The following is a 25,392-nucleotide window of genomic DNA, read 5'->3' on the forward strand; positions in this document are numbered from 1 at the left end:
TTGTAACACCTTACTTTTTATCTCATTACTTAAGGAGTTAAATAAAATCTGTCACATGTTCATTAAGTTTTCGAGAAGTACTCAGAAAGATTTTAAACTAGGAAGGGGGCCCTCTGAGCCACTTCCACTGTTATTCCAGATACAACACCACGAGCTGAACCTCACAAAGAAAAGCCTGGTAAAGAAGCAAGACACAGCACCTAAAGTAGGTTCCGCTCAGATAAAGTTTATAAAAGGGGCAAAACTAAACCACACTGCCTAGGACACACACCCGGGTGTACAGGGTTATGACTGCCACAGAAGCCACTGCCACACCACTCTTGCGCTCTGTGGGGGACGTGTAGGAAAGGTGAGGGGCTATGACCTGTGAGGGCACGAGCCATGTCTGTGGTGCCGCCCGTGCTCTGTTCCTTGAGCTGAATGGTGACTGCATGAGCGTCTACTTCATTATTGTTAAACTATAGGTATTTTTACACTTTTCTATGTGTATGTTATATGTCACTTTAAAATAGGCACAAAAAAAAGAAATCCAGTGTTTCAACGTAAAAAATATTTCCAGTAGGAAATACTTTGCAGTTTAAAAAATCCAGAACTTAGCCTATGGACAGAGTGCACAGTTTCTGGTTTCTAAACCAACCTCTAACAAGAGTCCCAAAGTCCAGTGCTCACAGGGCCCTGGCGGGGACTGTAAGGCAGCAGAGCGAGTGCCACAAGGAGACCGGGGCGAGCTGGTACAGGCTGCTCTGCTAGGGAGGGTGCCTGCTTCGCCTGGACCACCGCGGCTGCCAGGGAATGAAAGCTTCTTTCATTCTATGGGACATCTCCCAATTTCCAAATACTGGCAACTCACTCAAAAGTTATTAAAAAACACTGTGTAAACCAAACATCTGTCTATCGACCAGACACAGACTGAGGGCTAGAGGCCTCTGTTTTCTTCTACCTGCTTCAAAGTGCACCCCTTCTCTCATTCAGAAAAACGTCACGGAGCACCCACCGTGGGCCAGGAACTGGGGCTACACTGATGAACGCGGCCCAGTACACCCACAGCGACATTCAACAGATGCCCAGTCTGCTCCTCCCCATACTCCCGCCTCCAAACCCGGCAGCGCCTGGCACTCATCCTCACCTCCTCTCTCTTCTCTCTCTTCCAGTCCCACAACTAATCTCTCAGGAAATCCCATCAGTCCCACCATCCCACCAGACCCGGAATCCAACCGCTTCTCCCACCCCCAGCTCCCCCGCGCCGGCCGACGCACCACCACCTCTTGCTCAGACTCCTCGTGGGCCCCCTGCTTCGGCCCTCACTCTCCGCACCAGCCACAGGGACTCCACTCTCCCATTGCTCTCCCTTCATTTCGCACCACGTAGCACGCAAAGCCCTACCATGTTCTAAGGCCCTACATGACCACACCCTTCAATTAGACTCTACCATTCCTGAGGAAAGAATTCTGGGCTTAGACAAATCTACTCTTTCTTAAACTTTCATAATTTCCTTGACGTTTTCTAGTAAGTTTCCTTCTTGACAATACTTACCTTGCTTTTTGTTTGTTTGTTTTTTAATAAATTTATTTATTTTATTTATTTTTGGCTGCGTTGGGTCTTCGTTGCTGTGCGCGGGCTTTCTCTAGTTGCGGTGAGCGGGGGCTACTCCCCGTTGCGGTGCACGGGCTTCTCATTGTGGTGGCTTCTCTTGTTGGGAGCACGGGCTCTAGGTGTGCAGGCTTCAGTAGTTGTGGCACGCGGGCTCAGTAGTTGTGGCTCGCGGGCTCTAGAGTGCAGGCTCAGTAGTTGTGGCGCACGGGCTTAGATGCTCCGTGGCATGTGGGATCTTCCCAGACCAGGGCTCAAAGCCGTGTCCCCTGCATTGGCAGGCGGATTCTCAACCACTGCATCACCAGGGAAGCCCCTTACCTTGTTTTGACAACCAAAGGGACTGTAAAATGACACAGGCACTCTGACAAGTGTTCATACTTGTAACTCAGCAAGTATATCCTAGATATAGACACTCACGTGTGCATTACATACTTTTTCATAGCTTAACAGGAATAAGCTATGTCTACAAGTAGGTCTGAGGGAAACTAAGATTTCCCCAGAACTAGATCAGCAGGAATGAGGCCAGCAGAACGTCCCAGAAGTCCTGGCTGGTAAGAGGTACGAATTCAGGAGAGCGGCCATTTTCTGCTCGCAGCACATGGTCAGAGCACGGGCTCCAGAGTCAGACAGGTGTAGGGTCAGACTGCAGGGCTGCTGCTACTTACTAGCTGGGTCACAGTAGGCAAGTTAGTTAACTTTATGAGACTCTGTTTCATCAGATGCAAAATGCAGACTGAGAATTTCCTCTTGGGGAGTGAAAGGCCACAGTCAGTGGCAGGCCTGGCACGTCACAGGCAGGCAGTACAGCAGCTCCAGGCCCTGCACGGTTGGCACCACAGCCTTGAAGCTCCACCGTCCCACATGGTTTCCTCGCCTGCTGACCAGCTCAGCATGCAGGCCGGGCGTTCTGACAGCACGACACACAGTGCTGTTGGCTTACATCCAGAACTTTTTCAGGGGACTGTCATCTCTAAAAACACAGTAAGGCCCCCAGGAAGATCTACTTTGTCAGATGAAGAGCCCCAGCCCCACAGCTGGGCTCACATTCGCTGGCTGCTAAAGCACTTCCATTGGAAGAACTGGGTTTTCGTTTCGTTTGCAAAGATAACTCTAATGACACCAAAAGAAAAACAGCAGTGCCACGAATACAAGTCCTAGAGGCATTTTCACAAGGAAGAGGCAGGTGAGGACAAGCCTCGGACAGGCATGGACAGGGTATTAGGCGCAGATGGGTACTGGGCGCAGGCAGGGTACTCACCAATGGCCCTGCGGAAGTTCTCCATCAGCACTTCTGTCTTCTTGATCTCCGTGGAGTAAACTTCACTCCCTACCATCGGGCAGAAAGGGACCTTACTACCCAGCTCCTGAGCAATAGCCAGAGCTAGAGCTGTCTACAGAAGAAAACAAAGGAAATGCACTTGTTTCACATTCTTGAAATACAATTCAGGAACATATGCTATAAAAAAATTATTAACTAGGAACTGAAACTCTAGCCCTTTAGTTTTAATACGGTTTGCATGTTTCACAATAAACGTTTAATGACTTCTGTGGACAGTCGATTTCTAGCAAAATGGGCCCTGTCATCACAACACTTGCCACGACTGAGACTTGGCCAGTCCAGTTCCCGATGTTTCACATGCCCCTTCCACTCACCCTACGAAGTGGACACCACTACTCTCCCCATTTCACAAATGAGAAAGCTGAGACACATTAGATAACACGTCCTCGGTACCATAATCTAGAAAATGGCACAGTGGAACCTTAAAGTCTGACAGCAGGGTTCCAGAGATCAGATTCCCATCAGAATAGTCAGTATAGTCTCCCAAAACTGTTCCCTCAGTGTCAAAACAGGGTTCTGACCGCGTCGCAGTAGAACAGCACCACTGGGTCTTTGAGATACTGCTTTCTGTCTTTACAGACACAGGAAGGCACCAACTTACAACCCATTAGAAATCAATAATCAAGGAACAAATGACAGGATGTTCACTTTATGCTGAGTGGCCCCACAAACCATGAAGAATGACACACAAGCTAGGATTCTGAAGCTATGAACTGGTGAAGTTACACTTGAACATGCCCTAATAAACTACAAATTTACTTTTGCTAAGATAACTACCATAGGCAGATGCTGAACAGACGAAGACTAACAGATGTACGGTCAAAGAGCAAGTATGAAAAGCCAGTGCCTTAAAGCTGGTGCAGGACGGGGAAACACCACGGCCTTTTACTACTGTTTTCACCTTTCCTCAACTTTGACATGAGAGCCCAGGTAAGGTCCCCAAGGCGTACAGGCTAAGGAAGAAAACAAGGTTGCTACTGAAGGATGACACAGATCTCCGAGACAGTTTTAAAACTGGCTCAGTAAAGGTTCCTCTTCTGTTCACTGCCCGTTTGGTGCTAGTTTAATCTTCAGCGTGACCCTGGGTACATGGCAAATCTCTGGTGCCTGACTTCCTCATCTGTCAAATCAAAGTCCTGGGTTAGATCACCGGTAGCAAACTGGTTGCCCACAGACTGCTCCTGTTTTGGCCTGCAGAGTCTCATGTGTGTTTTCTTTCTTTTTCGGCTGTGCTGGGTCTTCATTGCTGTGCACGGGCTTTCTCTAGTTGCGGCGAGTGGGGGCTACATTTCATTGTGGTGCGCGGGCTTCTCACTGCGGTGGCTTCTCTTGCTGTGGAGCACGGGCTCTAGAGCACAGGCTCAGTAGTTGTGGTGCACGGGCTTAGTTACTCCGTGACATGTGGGATCTTCCCAGACCAGGGATTGAACCCATGTCCCCGGCATTGGCAGGCAGATTTTAACCACTGCACCACCAGGGAAGTCCTCATGTGTGTTTTTAAACTCAATTGTTGCCCATTTTCTAATGTTGGGAAATTTCACATAAAAATACAATTATTTAGCTTCTTCTGAGAAGCAAGAAGGTCTGGCCACAAGGGGCCCCTATGACCACACGGCAGCACTGGGAGTGGACACGCGGGCAGCTGCCTCCCCAGCAAGGGCTCGTGCGGGCTCCCGGGCGCTTCACTCAGCCCCACTGCCCGTCTGAGTAGGCATCTGGGTCTGTGCCCTCAAGGCTGATACCTCTAAAGCTGTATTCTCTTGTATCCTAAGAGCGAAGGGAAAATCTCTGGAGCATAACGGGGCAGGTAGCAGCACAAGACACCAGGACTCCCAGCAGGAGCCTCAGGCCTGCCACGCTCACCTTCTATCCAAACCCCGCCACCTTTCCAGTCACTCCTCTTTCTCTTCCCCTGTCGCTACAGGCCCCAACTCCCCTCCCTCAGTTGTGAACTCCAAAGACAGTGCTGCATCTGATTCAATGCAGACCCCCACCACTACCAAATACAGAAGAGATGATCGACATATTCCATTAAAATATGATAAATGCTTGGTTAAGAAATGCTTCAGGTGTGTCTAGTTTCCTCCATTTAAAGGCTCCCAGAAGGCTGGCATATGATGTGGCTACTGTGCAGACTATACCTACACCTACTATATAGGGCTGGGTGACTTGCACGAGGGATCCCACTGAACCCTCCCAAGCAGCCTATGAACTTGATAATCTAGTTCATCTTTTGTGAATTTAGAAACCGAAACTCAGAAATTTCCAGCTCACCCAAAGTCAAACAGTTAGCAAGCACAAGGGTCAGGATGCAAACCCCGATCTCCAAGACCTATTTCTGTGTGCCCACCCCCCATGCAAGTGGCACAAAAAAGAGGCTGTTACCAAAAGATTAAAAAACCTACTTTGTTTTCAACTTCATCCGAACACCTTTTTCTAAAACCCAAACATAAAGCCCTATTATTAAGCGTGTGTAGGGCTTCCCTGGTGGCGCAGTGGTTGAGAGTCCGCGCCCCAGTCCGGGAGGATCCCACATGCTGCGGAGTGGCTGGGCCCGTGAGCCACAGTCGCTGAGCCTGCGCATCCGGAGCCTGTGCTCCGCAACGGGAGAGGCCACAACAGTGAGAGGCCCGGGTACCGCAAAAAAAAAAAAGAGTGTGCAGCCCTCAGGAGGGGAATGGCCATACTCTGAACAAGCACCACACTCCTGCCGGCCACTCAGTTAAGTCGTCTGAACGTTGAGGTCCATGGGTACAATGTTACAAAAGCACCAGAAAACCACGCTTCCAGCAAAGCGGCCACTAGAGCCACAGCCACTCCCTCCTGTTACAAAACATCTAGAATAAGTAAGTAGTCATGATAGACCCAAAGTAGTAAACTATCATTGCAAGGTAGTTTACTACTCTGAAAAGCTGGGCAGGTGTTTGACAGATGCCAGAAACCCCTGGATAAAAAGGAGCCTTGAAGGGCACACGTCAGTAGACAAGGTGGCCACAGAGAAAATCTCCAAGGGACAAAGACAGGCTTGTCCGTCTCACCACAGCTCTGGCTGAGGAAGTCTCACCAGCAGGCTCTCAAACAGATTAAGGATTGGTCTCTACGCTGCCTGATGGCCAGAAAACCCAAGCCACAAAATTTCCTTCATGTGCCCTGTCCTGGCAGCACAGCAGGGGCCCTCCCAAGTCCTCTCAGGAAGCACTTGGCCCTAATCAAGAGATCAGGGAAGCCTCAGATTTGATCAAACATGAGTCCACAAGCAGATACAGGATACAAAATAAACAAGAAAGTATTTCACGAACAAGGAACAAGAGGCTATCAAAAATAGCCAGATTTTGGGACTTCCTGGGAGGCCCAGTGGTTAGGACTCCACGCTTCCACTGCAGGGGGCATGGGTTCGATCCCTGGTCGGGGAACTAAGATCCTGCAAGCTGCATGGCACGGCCAAAACAAACAAACAAGCAAAAAACAGATTTTGAAGAAATTAAAAATAATGAGTGGGGAAGGGAGGGGCTTCTTCATTACAAAAAAAAAAAGCAAGCTAATATATGTAGAAGATATGACAGATTTAGAAATTCACCATTTTGCAACCACCAATGTGATAACTGATAAAGCAATGACCATCAATGAATGCTACAGCCATAGGGTAAAAGGATATTCAGGACCTCTCAAAGTGTCACTTCCCAAATGATTATAAATTTCAGAGGGAACCAGTCCCCTCATAGTAGAACGTGGCGTCAGCCCCCTGTTGTGATGCAGGTTCCAGACACATCACCTGCATCGCGTTCTGCCAAAGAGCTGAATGTTTCAGACACAATCAGACAACCACTGGAGGACAGCTGTAGGGTACTCTACAAAACAACTGTCCTGGGCTCTTCAAAAATGTCAGTGTCATAAAAGAAAAGAAACCAAAAATGCAGGGGACAGGAACCGTTCTCGATAAAGAGACTAAAGAGACAATAATGAATGCAATGTGTGATACGTGATTATAATTCAATTTAAAAATATAAAAAAATGAAAGAGCCACAAACTGAAATGACTTGGAGATATTTTAATATAAACTAGATATTAGCTAATTTTATTAGCAACATTATATTTCTTGGGTGGATGACAGCATCATGGGAATGACAGAGAAGGTCCCTTGCACTTACTTTCAAATGGTTCAGAAGTAACATAGAGAAAACACAAATCTCACAAAATATTTACACTTAGTTACCTATGAGTAGGGTACAGAGGGATTCATCAAACTGTTCTTTCCACTCTTTTGTAGGTTTCAAATTTTTCAAAATGGAAAATATTCAATGGACTGGATTAAAGAGTAGCTTCCTCACAGCTTACAAGACAGACTGGAAGACATGTCTAATGAAGCTACGCAGAACGCAGAAGAGTCAAAACAACAGAAAACATAAAAGAGGTTCAAAGACTAAGAAGACAAAATGAGAAGCTCCAGCCCAGGATTTCCCAGTCTTGGCACCGTGGGCATTTTGGGCTGGAGAACTCCTCTTGCAGGGGCTGCTCTGTGCTCTGCAGGGTGCCCTGCAAACCCCCCGGCCTCCACCCACAAGATGCCAGCAGCACTCCCGGCCCAACCAAGTGTGACAACCGAAAACGTCTCAGGACAGTGCCAAATGTTCCCCGGGGGGCAAACTCGGCCCAAGCGGAGGACCTCTGCAGTGGAACCTCACCTAGCTGGAGCTCCAGAAGAGAAGACAGAGAACAGGGAAAGGCAGCATCTGAAGAGACAAAGGCTGACCAGTTCCCAGAACTTATTAGACACAATATGTACTCAGATCCATATGAAGCAGGATAAATGAAAATAAATCCACACTTTGACATGTCACAGTGAAACACCAAAACCAAAATATCCCAAAAACATCCAGAGAGAAAAGACAAAATCCTCAAAACCAGTCTTCTCAAAAGCAACACCAGAAGCCAAAAGGTAGCAAATATCACTGAGAGAAACAGTACTGACAGAACACATCTGTCAACTGAATTATATATCCAACACAACTATCTTTCCAAACAGGGGCAACACAATAAATACAAACCTGACTTTGCCACCAACAAACTTCTAGAAGGACCTTCTTAATGATGTACTTTAGGAAGGAAATGGAGGGAGAGCAAAGGTCTAAGATATGAGAAGGAACGGTAAGCAAATAAATGGTAAATACAGTGACAAGCAGAAAGGGAATTAAAGCTCACGTTTATGCCTGTTCACAAATATAGCACTTCTTCCTCTATGGTTAGACACCAGTAAAAGACATACTATCAATTCAATCATATGACTTCAAAATGATGAGAGTCGTCATCCTACAACCGCCACTTTGATAGCTCCCTCCAACAGGCAGGGCTGTGCTACCGCTTCAGAAAGGCTAAGGGACCTGCCTGGGGTCTCAGCACCAGCGCTGGAACCCCTTTCTTTACACAGTGACTCCCCCAGGCTCCTCCTCTCCTGCACCAAGCGCCCTCCAGAAGAACAAGCAGGGCCCAGACTGGGGACTCTAGTGCGTTTCAAGCGCCCAGCCAAGCCCCTCACAGATCCCACAAGTTGTCCTGCACCCTCGGCCTGGAAGGCCCTTTCCTTCCCTGCCAAGTCAAATGTCAAGCTTCAACCCCTCCAGCCACACCAGCCCAAGTGTCACCTCCCGCTGCAATTCCAGCTGCATTTAAGATCAGGCGATGCCTCGCAGCTTAGCGCTCAACTGGAGTTTTTCATGCTGCCCTGGAGAGACTGTAAGGCCCTTGGAGATAAAAATCACGTCTATTATTCTTTTTTCCTTTTTCTGTTTTTTTTTGCGGTACACGGGCCTCTCACTGTTGCGGCCTCTCCCGTTGCGGAGCACAGGCTCCAGAAGCGCAGGCTCCGCGGCCATGGCTCACGGGCCCAGCCGCTCCATGGCATGTGGGATCTTCCCGGACCGGGGCACGAACCCGTGTCCCCTGCATCGGCAAGCGGACTCTCAACCACTGCGCCACCAGGGAAGCCCCCTTTTTTGCTTTTTCTTTCCATCTCTCACGCAGCCAGAATAGTGCTGGGTCAAGTGAGCATTTGGAAAATTGCTTGCTGACTGGTTTTCTTTCCCCCTCAAGTAAGATGTCACTCCCAAGATTTTATGAAGCCCTAGGCCAACAGAAATATATTTCCAAAGCAAAGGAGACTTGAAAGAGATAAAAGACAAATTACAGAGACAATGAGACACCTCTGAGGACTTCACTCTCTTTTCTCTGGAGGTCAGCCAGGGTAATTTGAATTTTAGAAGCATGGATTTTAGATACTCAACTGTATTATTGCACATTGGTTTTAAAAACATACATATAACCAATTTAGCTAAACAAAGACTAGTTAAGACACAAATTGAATTTGGCTTAGACATTAAGATCATCCTCTTGGGTAGATTTTAAAAAATGAGAGAAAATGAGTACCTTGCCAGTTCCAGGAGGCCCTGCCAACAAGACAGCTCTTCCAGCCATTTTCTTGCTTTTGATTAATTCCACTATCACACCACATGCCTAGACACCACAATAGAAAGAAATAATAAATCAATATTAAAATGTTTCACAGGACGAAAAAGTCCCGTGTCTGGTCCACACAACTCAGACTCATCGAGTGCCAGGACACCACAGGTGCTGTTCTAGGCGCCAGAGGCAGTAGAGGGCCATGGAGCTCATGTCCTAGTGGAGGAGACATACAAACACAGAATCTCTACTATGAAGAAAAAAGGGCAAGAAAAGAGCAGGCGGCTGGGGGCAGAGGTTACTCTATAATAAAGAGTGATCTGGGAAGGCCTCTTTGACATTATATTTGATATACGAAGCTGCAGGCAGGGCAGGAGTCAGTGTTCCAAGCAAAGGAAACAATAAATTCAAAATACAGGAATGAGCTTGGCATGTCCAAGGGACAGAAAAGCTGTGCTGACCAGAGTTCAGAAAACAAGCAGACCGGGAAGATGAGGTTGTAGAGGCAGGAGGGGCAGCACTCAGAACAGAATCTTCCAGTCCATAGTAAAGTTTGGATTTTATTCTACGTGTAATGGGAAGCCAGTGAAAAAGCCTTAGGCCGCATGTCATGTTCTGAAATTTTGTTTTTAAAGTATCTTGATGGCTGCTATGTGGATAACAGACAGGAGGGGTACAAATGGGAGCAATGGCATATACTCCAGGGGCCCACACACCTCAAAACTGGAAACAAGACTCTGTGTATATGTTCAAATGTGCATTCTTCCAGGGAGGGGTCACAGCTTTCATCACATTCCCAAATTAACCCACTAAGGGCTAAGAATCAATGACATATGCTACTAGTTGGCCATCAGTTAACTATCCCAGAATGCTGTAAGCAAATGCGGCACGTGAGGTTTAACCTACAGCATCCTAAGATCCAAGGAATGCCCTTCAAATCCTCAAGATTAAATTACTTGTTCGTTCGTGCATTTTTAATATTCTGAGTATTAAGCCATTTACAGCATCTATATTATATATAGACAGGTATGGACATTATATACATACAGCATGTATTTCGCATACACATACACATATATACAGTTGACCCATGAACCCTTGAAGTTAGGGGCACCCAACCTCCACGCAGGCGAAAATCAGGGCATAACTATACAGTCAGCCCTCCATATCTGTGGTTCAGCAGCCCTGGGTTCAACCAACTGGGGGTCATGTAGCACCCTAATATGTATTTATTGAAAGAAATCTGTGAATAAGTGGACCCATGCCGTTCAAACCCATGTTGTTCAAGAGTTGACTGCATATTGATACGTGTGTTTAGAAATTCCATAAATGCGTTCCTGGTTTTATGTATTTTACAATATTTAACTCTAAAGGAGTAGGGCTGAGAAAATCACACTCCTTAAACACCTAATCTCAAGGTTTCTCACACTGATCTAAAAACCGAAAGCACAACTGTCTCCAAGGTGCACCGTCCTTGCCTCAGGGCAGGCCCACAGCTCCTCTACCTGGGTGGTACCTTGTGGACAGGGTCTTGTGAGCACATCTTATCTCCTCTCCCACTTTCCCCATGGACTGTGGAGACGTACCTTGGTCCCACACTTAGACAGCCCCTCAAAAACGTGGGTTCAGGGAATGCATGTGGATGTGCCCTATTCCACTTCTGGCTCAGCTGGAAAAGCACAGTACACTTAACAGAGCCTAGAAGATATTCTTCAGATGCTGCATCTCTAAAAAGACAAAAGAGCCATTATGGTCTTTCCACAGTAACCTCTGATATCATAATCCTCAGCACTGGAACTCTTTGGGCAACTCAAAAGAGGTAGAAGAGCCTTTGCCAACCTTGGCTACGTACTCTTACTCACACTTCCCCTTCCATTTAATCTTCTTCCATTTAGGCTCCTTCTCTCCAGTGAGACATGTCCAGTGAATTCCAAAATTTAAAAAGTATGAACTGGAAGGGCCTTTAAAAGATGACCTAGTCTAACTCTCACTGTTCAGATGAGGACAGGCTGCTGATGCGACCAGACTCAGACAAGGACCTGGTAGCAGAGGTGGGATGCCTAATAACTCAGTACGTAACTTCTGAGTCCCTATAATGAGTCAGGTTCTGGGTACATGATGCTACCCGGTCTCTATCCTTGGGAAGCTCACATTCGTATGGAGGCACATGGCGTCAGAGTCAAGAGTATGGGTTCTGGAGTCAGACAGACTTAGGTTTAAATCCTGGCTCTACCAATTACCAGCCGAGTACCACAGATCCATAACCTAACCTCTAGGAGCCACAGCTTCCTCATCTGAAAACAGAGTTCACAGCACAGTGGCACAAAGGCTAACGGGTTTATGGTAAAGTATGCTAATGTCTACAACTTACTTTGAAATGCAAAAGCAGATTGTTAGATGGATAAATGAGCAGACAGAAGACAAAGCAACAGAGTAAAATGTTACTTGTAGAATTCAAGCACACAGGTACACACTACACAAGTCTTTCAACTTTCTGGTATGTCTGAAAAGTGTCATAACAAAGTGGAGGAGGGATGGGTATAAGGGTGGTGATGAACAATAAGACAATGGAAACGGAGCTGCTTAGCACAGTGCTCGGCACATGAAAAGCACTCAACAGCGTCAGCTACTCGCAGAGACAGGCCCTGCGAGAGCAGAAGCTGGATAAAGAGAAATTTCAAAGTCACCTTGGCCCTGTCACTATTTCCTCTCTGGAAACCTGATGTTCCAAATGGAAACCAGAGGCTTCTCTTTGGCCCCTTCTATTAGCACAATCAGGCTAGGAGGCGAGAGTCTTACCCAGGAGTTCTGTAGCTGCCGAGCCACCGCAGGGGCAGAGGGGCAAAATGGGCTGAAGTTAGGGCTGAAGGGGGCCCGAGGGGGCGGTCCTACCACAGAGCGCGCTGCTTCAGGAGTCAGGGGCACACAGGCACAAACTCCAGCATTACTATTACTAAACTGGGTGGCAAGCGGATGGGTGAAGTGACCTTTCCCACCCTCGATGTTTTCATCAAAAAAAAAAAAAAATACACACACACACAAAGAGCCTGAACAGTTTTGTGATGATAATGCGGCCGAAGGCACTTGGCACCAGCATCACTTAGCAGAAGTGGGCTTAACGGGAATGTTCAGAAAGGCCTCTGTAGCTGCCACCTGCTCAGGCGGATCACCTCCCGACTATAAAAGTCCCAGAGCCTCTCACTGCGCTCACAGCAACTCAAACGCCGTGCCCGGGCCCGCAGAGCCCCGCACGAACTGATCCCCGAGGTCTAATAACGGCCCTTCTGTTCAGCGGTTTAAATGTCTGTGTCTGAAACGCGAGCTCCCAGAGAGCAGGGACCTGGCCCATCTTCTCCCCGCCGACCCCCGTGCCGCGCGGACGGCCTGGCCCCGAGCGGCGGTCAGTCAGGACTGGCGGTCAGTCAGGACTCGCGGCCAGGAGCGAGGCCGCGGGGTCGTCGCCGCGCCCCGGGACGTCCTCCCCACGCCCCACCCCCAGGTCCGCGCCACCCAGGCCCACCTCAGCCCCGTCCCCGCCTCAGTCTCCCCCTCAGTTCAGTCTCCCCGCCTCAGCTCCCGCCCCGCCGCCACACCTCGCGCGCGTTCTCCTGGCCCACGAGCCCCGAGGCCGCCTGCTTGGCCAGGCCGCTCTCGTCCAGCCCCAGCCCCTTCACGTGGCTGTGGGAGGCGATGCGCTGCGTCTTGGTGGTGCTCTTCACCTCCTCGATCTTCATCCTGCGCACCTGGAGCCCGAGCGCCCGCTCAGCCCTAGCAGCGCGCAGCCGGTTACCACGCGGCCGTTACCAGGCGGCTGGTCCGGCCCCGCCTCGGTCAGCTCCCCATTGGCCGCGGCGGGAACTCCTCAGCGTCCCATTGGCTCCTGGCTTTGCCCGTCGCGGCTGCCGGGAAGGCTCCGCCCACCCGCTTCCGGCTGTGTCCCGAGGTTGGCTTCCCCCGCAGCCGGCGCTTCCTGCCCGGGTGGGCCCGAAAGGGCCGCTGCGCCGCAGTGAGGGCCCGAGTTCCGCTCTTCACGGCGCCTTCGCGTCAGTGACCGCATTCGAATGGATACACTTTTGCGGAGCTCAAGTTCGACCTCGGTGTTGGAGATGAAGAGACAGGTTTAGAACTTAAGCTTCGACTTGTGCCCACTAAGCAGTTTTCTGACTCCCACGCCTTTCATCTCCCTGGGGAGGCTGTGCTCAGCATCCGCCTTGGGGGTTGTCCTCCTCTTCTCCTCGCCTCCACCTCTCCCTTTACTTAGATTAAGTTGGCTGTGGATGACGTTTAGTGTAATTCCTAATGCAGATAAAGATGCGGGCTAAAAGAGGCCCAATAACTTATGAAGAACGCACAGCAAGTAATCAGAAGAGTTGGAACTCCACCTGAGGACTTCAGGCTTTGCAGCCGGTGTAAACCTCATCCCATCCCACGACCTCAGGTGAGACAATTAGCCAGTGGCTGTGTCCTGTCCGGTTCCGTGATGATATTAACACTCCCCCCAAAAGTGTACTCTTCCCATCCACCCAGTCATTCCACAAACATTTGTTAGCACCTGCTGTGAGCCAGACAGTACAATGCACTAGGATGCACACATAAAATACAAAATCTCCAGCCTTGACAAGCTCAGTCCTTAGTTGGGAAACTTGCAACATGAGGTGTGCCAAAGCAGGTACCCCCACGTGGTGTGCAAGCCCAGAGCAGGGCCATCTGGAAAAGCTGGAGAGCCAAGGAAGGCGCCATGATGTGGTAACGCCTGGACCGATCCCTGACAGAAGGATAACATCCTCGGAAGCAGACGTTATGTCACCATTTCACACCTGAGTGGACTCAGGTCCAGAGAAAGGGAGGGACTGGCCCAGAGCTCAGGGGAGCTTGCATTAGGGTTGAGACAGACCTGAAGTCAAATCCAGGTGCAGGAGTTCCTGACTCTCACATCTCCTTGTACTTCTCCATTGTAACTTTTGAGTCTAGGTTTCTGATTACTTGCAAGACTATCAGGTCAATGTTAGTCTCTCCCACTAAATGGCAGGCATTATGAAAGTGTAGACCACGTCTGTGTTGTTCATCATTTTAACTCCAGTGTCTGGCACACAGCCTGGCTCACAGTTAAGGCTTCTTATAAATTTAGTAGGGCTCTGGACACTCACATACACACAAAATCATGCAGTTTTGCTGTAGGTATTTTACACAGCGGATCTTATGGGACTTGATAATGGTTTCTGTCAGTGAATGGAAACTTTTGGCCCCCACCTCCCCCTCCACCAGAGCTGTTACATGTTTTTCCTGCTAAAGAACAGTTCAAACATCTGATCCAGCCTAGCATTCTCTTTTTACAGGTGAGGAAACTGAGGCCCTAAAAGGGTATGGAGTTTGTCCAAGATCGCAAATTGAGCAAATGCCTTTCCCAGGCCTAGACCCCAGGTCCAGTGTGCAAAGAAGCTGGGCCTGGCTGCAGAGCCAGGCAGTTCCTTTCATTTCAACAGAAGACGACACGGCAGGCCAGTGTCCAAAGTGTACAAGGTGCATGAAGGTAGGTGAGGCCAATAGCAGTGGACAGGGGTTATTATGCCCGCCCAGCACCCTTCCTACCTCTTCTGGCCACCTTCACCCTAATTTTCTGTAGAGAACCACCCTTCCCCCACTTGGCATCTAGGTGGTTTAGATGGGTTGACCCCACCCCCAGCTTTATTTCAGGAATGGACACAGGACCCTGGCCTGGCCTATCAAAGTATCCCCTCCTCCCCAGAATGGTGATTGGTTCAGAGATGTGAGCGGACAGTCCAATGACACTCAGACCTGCACTTTTACTGGAAATATTGGGAAAGAGACTTGGGTCCTAGGTTTCCAGGTCATCTTGGCCACTTCATGGGAAGACTCTGTCTGAGAATGAAGCCAGCACAAAGGAAAGGAAAGCTGGCAGATTCCTGATGAAATCCTCTACGTTCCCAGATCCAGCTTTGCCCTACTTGGCAGTGTAAATGACACTGACGTTGGGGCTTAAAATAACTTGAGTTAGGGTTCCACCCATGGGTTTGTGCAGTGACACACATACAAGGAATGGAGTGGACAGTTGCATCCCAGCTTGTGCTGTGTGACAACCCCAGACCTGCCTGCTCTCTCACTCTCACTCCCGTGAGCCTTGCTCTTTCACCTCCAGTGCCTTGACCCCTCTTTTCTCCAGTCCAAGCTTGAACATCTCAGCCACTGGTTCCCAATGCTTCTGCTTGCTCCTTGCTTTGACTTCTTTCACACCTGACCTTTGAGCCCAGAAGCCCAGGTCAAGCCTGCCTCTGCCTTCTCCAACATCTTGAGAAGGCTGCTGCATGTGGAGGGGGGCAATGACCCAGGGGCCCCGTGGAGCCACACGTTGTCATGGTCTCCAGGCTCAGCTGAGTGCTGAGAGTGTATCCTAACTAATGGGACATTGAATAATGGTCTGCAGTAATCAAACAGCATGGCACTGGCACAAGGACAGACATATAGACTAATGGAATAGAATAGACAGCCCAGAAATAAACCCTCAGTATATCAGCAAGAGTGCCAAGACCATTCAAAGGGGAAAGAGCTGAAACTTAATTCTTTTTTTTTTTTTTGTTGGCCATGCCACGTGGCATGTGGGATCTTAGTTGGAACCTGTGTCCCCTGCAGTGGAAGCGCGGAGTCTTAACCACTGGACCGCCAGGGAAGTCCAGTAACTAAGTCTTGATTTGATGACTTGAGGCTTAGCATAAGCCACTGCGTTTTGGGCCCGTTGTCTTATTTTTAACAATTTCCCCCTTTTGACCAGTCTCTCAGCCTGAGGGATGCAATGCAAATTGAAGGCATTAGCGCTATTCCCAGCTACCACTCTGGAGGCCTCGCAGCTTCTGCTGACCCTCTGTGTGGTGCTCACAGGTTATGACGTCAGGTTCACGTTCTCTGTCAGTCTTTCTTTCGTTCTTTTTCTGATGTTTCAGTCGTAGGGAGATCATTTGCTTGGTGCTTAGTGGCTGCAAACATGCATTTAAAGCTCTTGAGAGAATACAACGCACGACAAAGATTATTACGATGATTACGAGCAGGATAATTCCCAGTGTCTGGGGTGCGCTTCAGAGCCATGATCCCCAAGATCCAAACCAATCAGAATCAAAATCAAAGAAAGTCCCTGTTGAAGGAGTCCCCTGTGTAAGCTAATGGGCTTAGTCCCTGGTCTTGTATTCCCACATTCTCGCCCCCCTTTCTGATCGTTGCCAACCTCATTGGCATGCTTGTTATTTCAGCCCCAGGCTGATTTCTGGGGACAGAAGGAACACCTTAGAGGTGGTACAAAGGCATAAAATTAAATAAAGTTGATCCACATCGTGAGAACATTATTGTTCTAATTCTAATTCAGTGAGTCTTAGGGGGTGGAGTGTGACTTTAACCCCTTTCTAACGCTTGCTAATCTCTCTTTTTATTAACGATCCTGATTCTGAGGTTGTTGTGGTTCCCAGCTATTTATGGCAAGTGACAATGTTTTTCTGTGTAAGGGAGATACTTTTATTTATTTAAGTCAAACTTAAAGAAAAATATGAAGTTGTAGGTGGTACCTGGATATTGCATAAATTATGAAGATGGTTCATATCACTGAGGTTGAAAAAAACCTGACATAAAACAAGGATCAGCTGGCAGGGAGCAGAGGGCCCGAGCAAGTCACCTCTCCTGGCCCTCTTCCCTCTGCTGTAAAGTAGCGATAACAGCACCTCCTGGGATTTTAAAAGAATTCAGTGAGATCTTTTACAATGGGCTCAAGCACTGGGAGGGGCACAGAAAATGGCATCAGAGCTTTGGAACATAAAGACATGGGCTATTTCTCCCTTGGATATCTGCCTGCTGTGTGTGTGTCCTGCCCTTCGTGGTAATTTTGTCATGCTTTTCAAACGGAAACAGTACCTGAGGGCACTCACTGGAATTGCTTTGGCGCCCGAGGCAGGAAGTGGGGCTGGGGACAGGATCAGGTTAGCCAGGGTGAGGCCTGTGCCTCCGATTGCAACCTTCTCTGCTGGGGAACAGTTTCCGTCCGTCTCAGCAGGCACATCCCACCGCAGTGGGGAAACCCGGCAGCAGATGCCGAGAAAGCAGCTGGAGCCTGCAGGTCCCCTGGGCTCCATCTGGACCATCGTCCCACTGGCGTCCCACTGGCGTCACATGGCAATGGGGTCAGCGGTCAGGGCAGCCTAGGCGAAAGCAGCAGGTCTGACCAGCGGACAGGCCGTGAGGCTATTTCCAGTGTAGGTCTTAGCTGTCAGACTCTGATTCTCTGACCAGGTGGGAGGGAGTTAGGAGCCCTTCACTGATTTAATAAATGGGAAGAGACTCCACACTCCAAGTAAATGTTTGTATTAGTTTCCTATGGCTGCAGTAACAAATTGCTGCAAACTTAATGGCATAAAACAACACACAGGTATTCTCTTACAGTTCTGCAGGTCAGTGTCCAAAATGGGCCTCACTGGGCTAAAATCAAGGTGTGGGCAGGGCTGCGTTGCTGTCTGGAGGCCCTGGGGGAGCACCCACAGCCTGGGTTTTTCCAGCTTCTACAGGCTGCCCACCTTCCTGGACTTATGTTCTGCTTCCGCCTTTAAAAACAGTAACGGCCAGCAGCGTCTTCTCATGACGCCATCTCTGGTTCTGATCCTCCCGCCTCCCTCCTGTAACGGCCCTGGTGACTACATCAGGCCCGCAGGATAATCCAGGGTGAGCTCCCCACCTCCCCCATCCCCGCCATCGCAAGATCCTTAACTGAATCACACCTGCCAAGTCTCGTTACCATGGAGGGCAACACCATCACAGGTTCCAGGACACGGACATCTTTGGAGGCCACTGTTCTGCTGCGGCCAGGCTTCCCTCCAGGGGTCCCATTAGGGCCCAGACTGATTTCCCCAGGCTTTAGTCCAGTATCAGAGAGCACACTTTTCTATTGCCTGTCCTGGAAAAAATTCCAGGGTTTTCTCCGACTGTGCTAACTTGGGTCACACGCTCACTGCCAAACCAATGGTCATGGCTACTGGAATGGACCTGAGTCTCAGGCCCACCCCTAGAGCTAGCATTCAGTCAACCCCCATCGTGACCTGGAGGAAAGGAGTGTGATACCTCCAAGGAGAGTTGAGGAGTCTTACAGAAGAAGAGGGAGGGGACGCCAACCACTGTAGACCTTAAAGAGTTTGTATCCATATCCAGGTGGAAAGTGTGCTCCCAGGCACACAGCCAGCACGAGGTAGGGCCGTGATTTGAACCTGTGTGGGGCCAGTTCTTGCCAGGACATCAGCTCCCACCCTGCAGCTAACGGGGCATTAGCAGCTCTGTTCAGTACTGGCAGTGCCATGGAGCACAGTGGTGGCCTGGGCGACAACCTCATCTGAGGTTAGTATGGGACATGTCAAGGAAGGTACGTGGTTAACACAATCACCGGCAAGGTAGATACCCTCAGAGAAAAAGGAAATTTCCATTTTACTCCTAAAAGAATCTTTAAAGCCAAACTCAAATCAAAGAGCAAAGTATAATAACTTCCTCTGAGCAAATTTATAATTAATCCTGGATTAATTGGCCTTAATGAAGTTGAATTAATTACTAGCTGTTCGTAAAGAACTTTGAACTACCTTCGTACAAAATAGCATTAAAGAAACAGAAAGGAACCAGCATCGCATTAACATTAAGAACAAATGCCAAATAATCGCAGTTCGGCAGGCCGTTCCCTGTCAGTCATTTCCCAGAGACAAGGCCCAGCCTTGGAACCCAGGCTGGGACCCAGGAGTCTGCTGCAGAGGATGGTGTCTTTGTGGGCTGGAGGTTTGGAGGTGGGTCCACTCAAGAAACAGTTATGGAGCCTTTGATGTGCCAGGCCGAGGGGAAGCAAAGATGTGTAAGGGGTCCTCAGTCTGCTGGGACAGGGGAGAGCACCAGGGCACCAGCCTGGTCTAAAGCAAACTCGCCTCACTGGGGTAGAAGCCAGGATAGGGACAAAGGACAAAGGAGGGGGCGTGATGTGACCTGCATTTCGCTGGCAACAGGGCTGCAGTTCCTACAGGGTGTCCCTCACACTCTCCCTGGCTCTTGGAGTGAGCTTATGACTCACACCTGCCTAGGCAGAGGTCTGTATTGCTCTGCTTGGTGCAGGGGCACAGCTGACCCCAGGATACAGTCTGAATCCGGCTGACTTTTCAGACAACTCAGAGCTGCCGTCTCCTTGGCACTTGTGGAGACAGGGCTGGACTCCAGGCTACTGCTGGGGCAGCACCTGTCTTGGAGCCAGTTGTGTGAGTTGGAGACGGCAAGACTTGGCTTAAAGCCCCAGCCTTGCCGCTGGTGAGCATTTAGGTGTAAGTCGGGCCGGGTAACAGCTACAGCCCGCAGCCCCAAGGCTCGGCGGCCTCACCAGGCAAAATGTCTCTCAGATTTCACATAGAAACACTCTCGTCTCTTGAAAAGCGGGAAGATGGGGCAGTGTTGGGCTAGCATTCCTGCCTGGCCAAAGCTTGGCCGTCACTTGGCCAAAGCTGAGCCGTGGCTCCCCATCTGTGGCCACTGGACATGTGCTCTCCACCTCCGCAGTCTCCACCACCCCGGGCACCTTAAACCCTGCTGATTACTCTCTGGCGAGTCACCTGCCTGGCCAGGGCAGACCTTTAAGTTTGTTATCCGTGTTGTTGCCCGTGGGCGACACCTTTTCTGTGGGTGACATTTCAAGAGAATGAGCGTTGCGGGCCCTCCCCAGCACGCGCGCACTCACACGACCTTCTGCGTACAGTTTGGCGGCCCCCTGAGGCCAGGCTGACTGCCCGGTCCGAGATTCTCCAAGCAGCCTTCCCAGGTTTCCCGCGCTGGCTCTTCGGCAGGACGGGCTCAGCTTCGCGGCCCGCCCTCCCTGCCCCGGGCCTGGTCCTTCCACCGCTGCTGTATTTCCCCAGGGCTTCTCGGGGTCCGTAGTGGTCTGGTTCCGTCTTTACTCCCGGTTATTGTTCCCCCCCACCTCCGGGTCCCCCATGTCCTGCGGGGAAAGCGACCTGTCCCCGCGCGGTGGACAGAAGGCGCCGGGTGCCCAGAGGGCGCACAGCTAGAGCCCGTGGAAACGAACGAACGAACGCGAGGACTGACGGAGGTCGGCCCCGGCGCCTGGCTCCCCGGCTCGGCGGACTGACCGCGCGGCCGGAAGCTTCGGCGCCGGAACGTGCGAGCGGGGCGCGGGCGGCGGGGGCCGGCTTAGCGGGCGGACCGCAGCGGCGGCATGGCGGGCCGGCGGGTGAACGTGAACGTGGGCGTCCTGGGCCACATCGACAGCGGCAAGACGGCGCTGGCGCGCGCGCTCAGCACCACAGCCTCCACCGCCGCCTTCGACAAGCAGCCGCAGAGCCGCGAGCGCGGCATCACGCTCGACCTGGGCTTCTCGTGCTTCTCGGTGCCGCTGCCCGCGCGCCTGCGGCCGGCGCCGCTGGGGGCCGAGCCCGAGCCCGAGCCCGGGGCCGAGCCGCGGCTGCAGGTCACGCTGGTCGACTGCCCCGGGCACGCCTCCCTCATCCGGACCATCATCGGCGGTGAGCGCGGGCGGGCGGGGGGTGCGGGGCTCGGACGCGCCGGGGCGGAGGCGCCCGCCGGGAAGTCTCGCGCGCCGCCCCCAAAACAGCGAAAGTGTTTTTTACCACATGCGTTCGTAATACACTGCGTTCGTAATACACAAACAGGTTAGGGAAACTCAGAGACCCTGAAAGTGCCCAGAAGGCGTCCACTCGCTGTCTTTTGGTCTCCTGCTGCCCATCTCTGGAGTCAGCCGCTGTCCCGTCCTGTGCCATTTCGGAGGAACTCCGTGTGCAGGCAGCGTTCCTATGTATATGTCGACCCCTCCTTTTCTCGTTCTTTTTTTTTTTTTTTTTTTTTCCACAAAATGGTAACACCACTCTATTGAGTACTTCACTCAATACTCGGGCCTGCCCATTCGTACATATAAAGCAACATCATTCTTTTTAAAGGTCACATGAAATTCCGTTGTACACTTGCACCACCGTTTTCTGAATGTCTTAGTGATGGACATTTATGTCGTTACTCATTTTTGCTAACGATGCTTCAGTGAGTTTTATAGAACAGACGTCTTTGGTGGGTGTGCTAGTGTGTCTGTAAAGAAAGACCCTAGAACTGAGATGCTGGGGCAGAGAGTCGTGGTAGGTACTGCCCAAAAGCCTTCGTGAGATGTACCATTTAATTAATTTAAATTATACAAGTAGTACATGAATACATTCTACTTCTGAAGAAACAGGACGTTACAAACCAGGTAGAAGGCCCCTAATTACCCCTCCCATCTCGCCAGAGGAAGCCACTAGTACACCTCTGTGGATTACTTTTCCACACCCATTTCAGTATACTTGACTCCATGGACAGGTGTTTTGTTTATATAGAAAAATGGTAGCACGTGGCACAAAGGGTGTATATATAGTTCAGAGACTCCTCACTGCTGACCCAGGGACCTGGTACCTCCCTGCTTTCCACTTCCTCCAGACCCTTCCGGTGGCATTCTCTGCACCCGCGAGTACGTATAGGAACACTTCTTGGTCAGATGGTTTTATCGGCCTGCTGGTGGACAGCTGCACTGGTTGCCCGCTGGGCATAGCGGGCCCTGCTGTATGATGAGTGTTGAGTACTTTCACCTTGTCACCTCCCGTCTGGTCCATGCTGCAGGCAGTCTGAGATCATTTCCCTGTTTTCAGGAGAGGAACCGGAGGCTCGTAGAGGAGCAGGAACCTGCTCCGGTCCCCCGCCTCACATCTTCTACTCCGCCGTGTTCTAGCCACAGATGCATGTGAAGGGGCACGCGATCCTCTCTGCTCTCCCCTCCCCTTGTCACTGATTTCTGTTTGGTCACGTCCAGGTACATTTTAGGACACATTCTCTGAGCCAGTGTAGGTTGGAGGTTAAAAAATGGGAAGGCAGATTGGTGGTCTTTTCTTGTGACAGGTGTAGGGAGTGAAGGACATGCTTCTGGAGTCTGTGGTGAGGCCTGGCTTTCTCCCTCACTGACCTTCTGACCTCGGATGTGATTCTGGACTGTCCACACTCTGGCAGATCTCAACTGGCTTTGCTTTTCTTGCATGTTTGCCACTTCCCCGGGCAAACGCTGCAGGGAGTGTGGTGGTTACTGTTCAGCCATCGAGGGGCTTGGGACTCGGGGAGGCTGCTAGGAAGTGGCCGACCCAGGGCTCTGCTTGACTCCAAAGCTGCCACTTCCCGGGTCACTGTACTCTGCCCTCCCCTTCCACGTGTACGTTCGTGGTGTTTCTTCATGGGACAGAAGGTTTCAGGCACCAAATTATAACGCCTCCAAGCATTTGACAAGTCCTTGGTTTAGACTGTAAATTGTTGAAGAAATGAAGAGGGATTTCTCTCCTGTCGTACGAACATTGCGGCTCTTACGTTTCTCTCGCCCCTGAGAGGGGAGACTCTCCTTGTCTTCTTACAGGTGTTAACATGTGACCTGAGCACATTGCAGTGGTGGGACCAGGGCTGCTACTCTTCTTCCTTCAATAGATGAGATTCCCACCCTCCACTCAGGGAAGTGAGAAGAAAAAGTGGCTTTTTTCTTTGGGGGGGAAAGGAGCTGCATCTGAGTGTCTGCCAGGGTCCACGCCTGTGGCTACAAACTTGCGTCTGTGCGATCACGCTGAGTGATAGGGGTGTAGGGGGGCATGGGCCCCACTCTTCTGATGAGAAAACTGAAGCTTGGAAAGTCAAGTTCCCTGGGCAGGCGTTGGGACCTGCTCTGCCACCCTGACCCGGGTCTGGTGAATCCCCTTCGTTATCCTCATGTTGCAGAGGCCACGTGTGTCTTTACTTGTCCTTCCTCTCCAGACTGTGGGCCCTCCCCTCCTCCCTCTGCTGACCCCGCACACGGTGGACAGTCTGCTCCTTTTATGTCTTCATGTCTTCAGATCAGGTCAGCCGTCAGCTGAAGACTGTCCGGGCGCTCATTGCCCTCGCAGTGACCCACGATCTGGCCTCTGCCCTCTCCTGAGCCTCATCCATGGCTCCTGACCTCCAGTCACACTGGCCTCCTACTTACTGGATGGGCCAGTGTTGCACCTGCTGTGCCCTCCTCATTTAAGTCTCAGCTCGAGTGTCACCTCCTCGGAGAGGCCTCCTCTGACCTACTGGCCTAAAGTGTCCCCAGTTCTCTACCGTCATACCTCCTCATGTCCGTGTTTTGTTTCCTGCTAGCCCTTGGTGTTGTCTGATACGCGTGATGTGCTTGTTGATGGCCTCTCTCCTCCACGAGAGCATAGCAGGAATTGGGCCAGAGCCTGGCATGGAGGAGGCACTCGGAAGTCCCAAATGAATGAAGCTGGGGTTGGGGGGTGGATCGAAAGTCACCAGCAGGGCCCCTCTGGGGGCTGACGGCAGAGCCAGGGGGAGAGTGCTGTGTGGTGTGCAGAGTGACTCATTAGGGCTCTTTGCACAGCGGTGACTTGCTTTGCGGGGCATGGTGGAGAAAGAAAAGCTTGCCCAGTGGCGGCACAGCCTGGGTGAGGCTCTGAGGCGTGAGCCTGCTGTCTTGTCTGTTCAGAGCCAGGGGTGGCTGCCAGCATTTAGCAGCTGGAAATGGGCCTGGTGAGTGGGGAGAGGTGTGGAAGGTGAGGGCGGGATCGTGTAGAGAGGTGAGTGGGGAGAGGTGTGGAAGGTGAGGCGGGATCGTGTAGAGACGTGAGTGGGGAGAGGTGTGGAAGGTGAGGGCGGGATCGTGTAGTGGGCCTGGTGAGCGGGGAGAGGTGTGGAAGGTGAGGGCGGGCTCGTGTAGAGAGGTGAGTGGGGAGAGGTGTGGAAGGTGAGGCGGGATCGTGTAGAGAGGTGAGTGGGGAGAGGTGTGGAAGGTGAGGGCGGGATCGTGTAGTGGGCCTGGTGAGCGGGGAGAGGTGTGGAAGGTGAGGGCGGGCTCGTGTAGAGAGGTGAGTGGGGAGAGGTGTGGAAGGTGAGGCGGGATCGTGTAGAGAGGTGAGTGGGGAGAGGTGTGGAAGGTGAGGCGGGATCGTGTAGAGAGGTGAGTGGGGAGAGGTGTGGAAGGTGAGGGCGGGATCGTGTAGTGGGCCTGGTGAGCGGGGAGAGGTGTGGAAGGTGAGGGCGGGATCGTGTAGAGAGGTGAGTGGGGAGAGGTGTGGAAGGTGAGGCGGGCTCGTGTAGAGAGGTGGGTGGGGAGAGGTGTGGAAGGTGAGGCGGGATCGTGTGAGAGGTGGGTGGGGAGAGGTGTGGAAGGTGAGGGCGGGATCGTGTAGTGGGCCTGGTGAGCGGGGAGAGGTGTGGAAGGTGAGGGCGGGATCGTGTAGTGGGCCTGGTGAGCGGGGAGAGGTGTGGAAGGTGAGGCGGGATCGTGTAGAGAGGTGGGTGGGGAGAGGTGTGGAAGGTGAGGCGGGATCGTGTGAGAGGTGGGTGGGGAGAGGTGTGGAAGGTGAGGCGGGATCGTGTGAGAGGTGGGTGGGGCTTAGGTCGGGCCCGCGGTGCAGATTTCTTCTAAGGGCCTTGGGATGCTTTTAAAGTAGGTTTGTGATGTGATGAGGCCGGAGCTTTAGAAAGAGGCAAGGTGGCTGAGCAGGGACTCCAGCGGGCAGCGCACCTGTGCCCGGATTGCTGGGAGGCGGGGCTGCCGCTGCAGTTCCCAGCTCACTGGCAGTGATTCAGACCCCTTGCTAAATGCCCTGTCCGAAGCAGAAGGAAATCAGAGTGACTGTCAGAGTTCCATGATGATAGCTCTAAAGTTTAGTGTATCTTAAAGCCAGCTCTCTTTAATTCCATCGCTCCCCCAAAATACTTTCATGTACAAAAAGATCATTTTTTAACTTAGAGAAAATTGGGTTTTATCTCCTTGATCCCTGTGGCCATAGATAAAACTCCTAAGTGGTGCTGGGGGTTAATAGTGACAACAGTACTTAGCATGTATTTAGTGCCAGCATTGTGACTTTTTTTGTTTGTTTAACCCTCATAGCAATCCTGGGAGGTAAGAGGTGATACTCCCATGGGAC

General features: G+C 51.1%; 2 protein-coding genes across 17 annotated transcripts in view; one reads left to right on the top strand and one right to left on the bottom strand.

The window, feature by feature from the left end:
- RUVBL1 (RuvB like AAA ATPase 1) overlaps positions 1-20,449 on the bottom strand; it is a 42,588-nt gene extending 22,139 nt beyond the window's left edge. Inside the window, exons 1-4 of one of the 3 annotated variants that reach the window (XM_070046580.1) lie at positions 12,979-13,105; positions 10,972-11,112; positions 9,353-9,439; positions 2,852-2,984 (exon numbers count right to left, since the gene is read on the bottom strand). In XM_070046580.1, the coding sequence (XP_069902681.1) occupies positions 2,852-2,984; positions 9,353-9,400 (181 nt within the window). In that variant the 5' untranslated portion in view covers positions 9,401-9,439; positions 10,972-11,112; positions 12,979-13,105. Of the gene's footprint in view, positions 1-2,851; positions 2,985-9,352; positions 9,440-10,971; positions 11,113-12,978; positions 13,201-20,145 lie in introns of those variants that run through there. The other 2 variants (XM_060307848.2, XM_030849221.2) reach the window with 2 other exon arrangements.
- Positions 20,450-20,619: 170 nt separating this feature from the next.
- EEFSEC (eukaryotic elongation factor, selenocysteine-tRNA specific) overlaps positions 20,620-25,392 on the top strand; it is a 195,528-nt gene continuing 190,755 nt past the window's right edge. For all 14 annotated transcript variants that reach the window (XR_011377807.1, XR_009565679.2, XR_011377809.1 and 11 more), the window contains exon 1: positions 20,620-20,931. Coding sequence is in view for 1 of the 14 variants with exons in the window: in XM_030849215.2 (XP_030705075.2) it covers positions 20,625-20,931 (307 nt within the window). In the remaining 13 variants the exon portion in view is untranslated. The remainder of the gene's footprint in view (positions 20,932-25,392) is intronic.

The sequence above is a fragment of the Globicephala melas genome, chromosome 11, assembly GCF_963455315.2.
Source record: "Globicephala melas chromosome 11, mGloMel1.2, whole genome shotgun sequence".
In the NCBI taxonomy this organism is placed as follows: Eukaryota; Metazoa; Chordata; class Mammalia; order Artiodactyla; family Delphinidae; genus Globicephala; species Globicephala melas.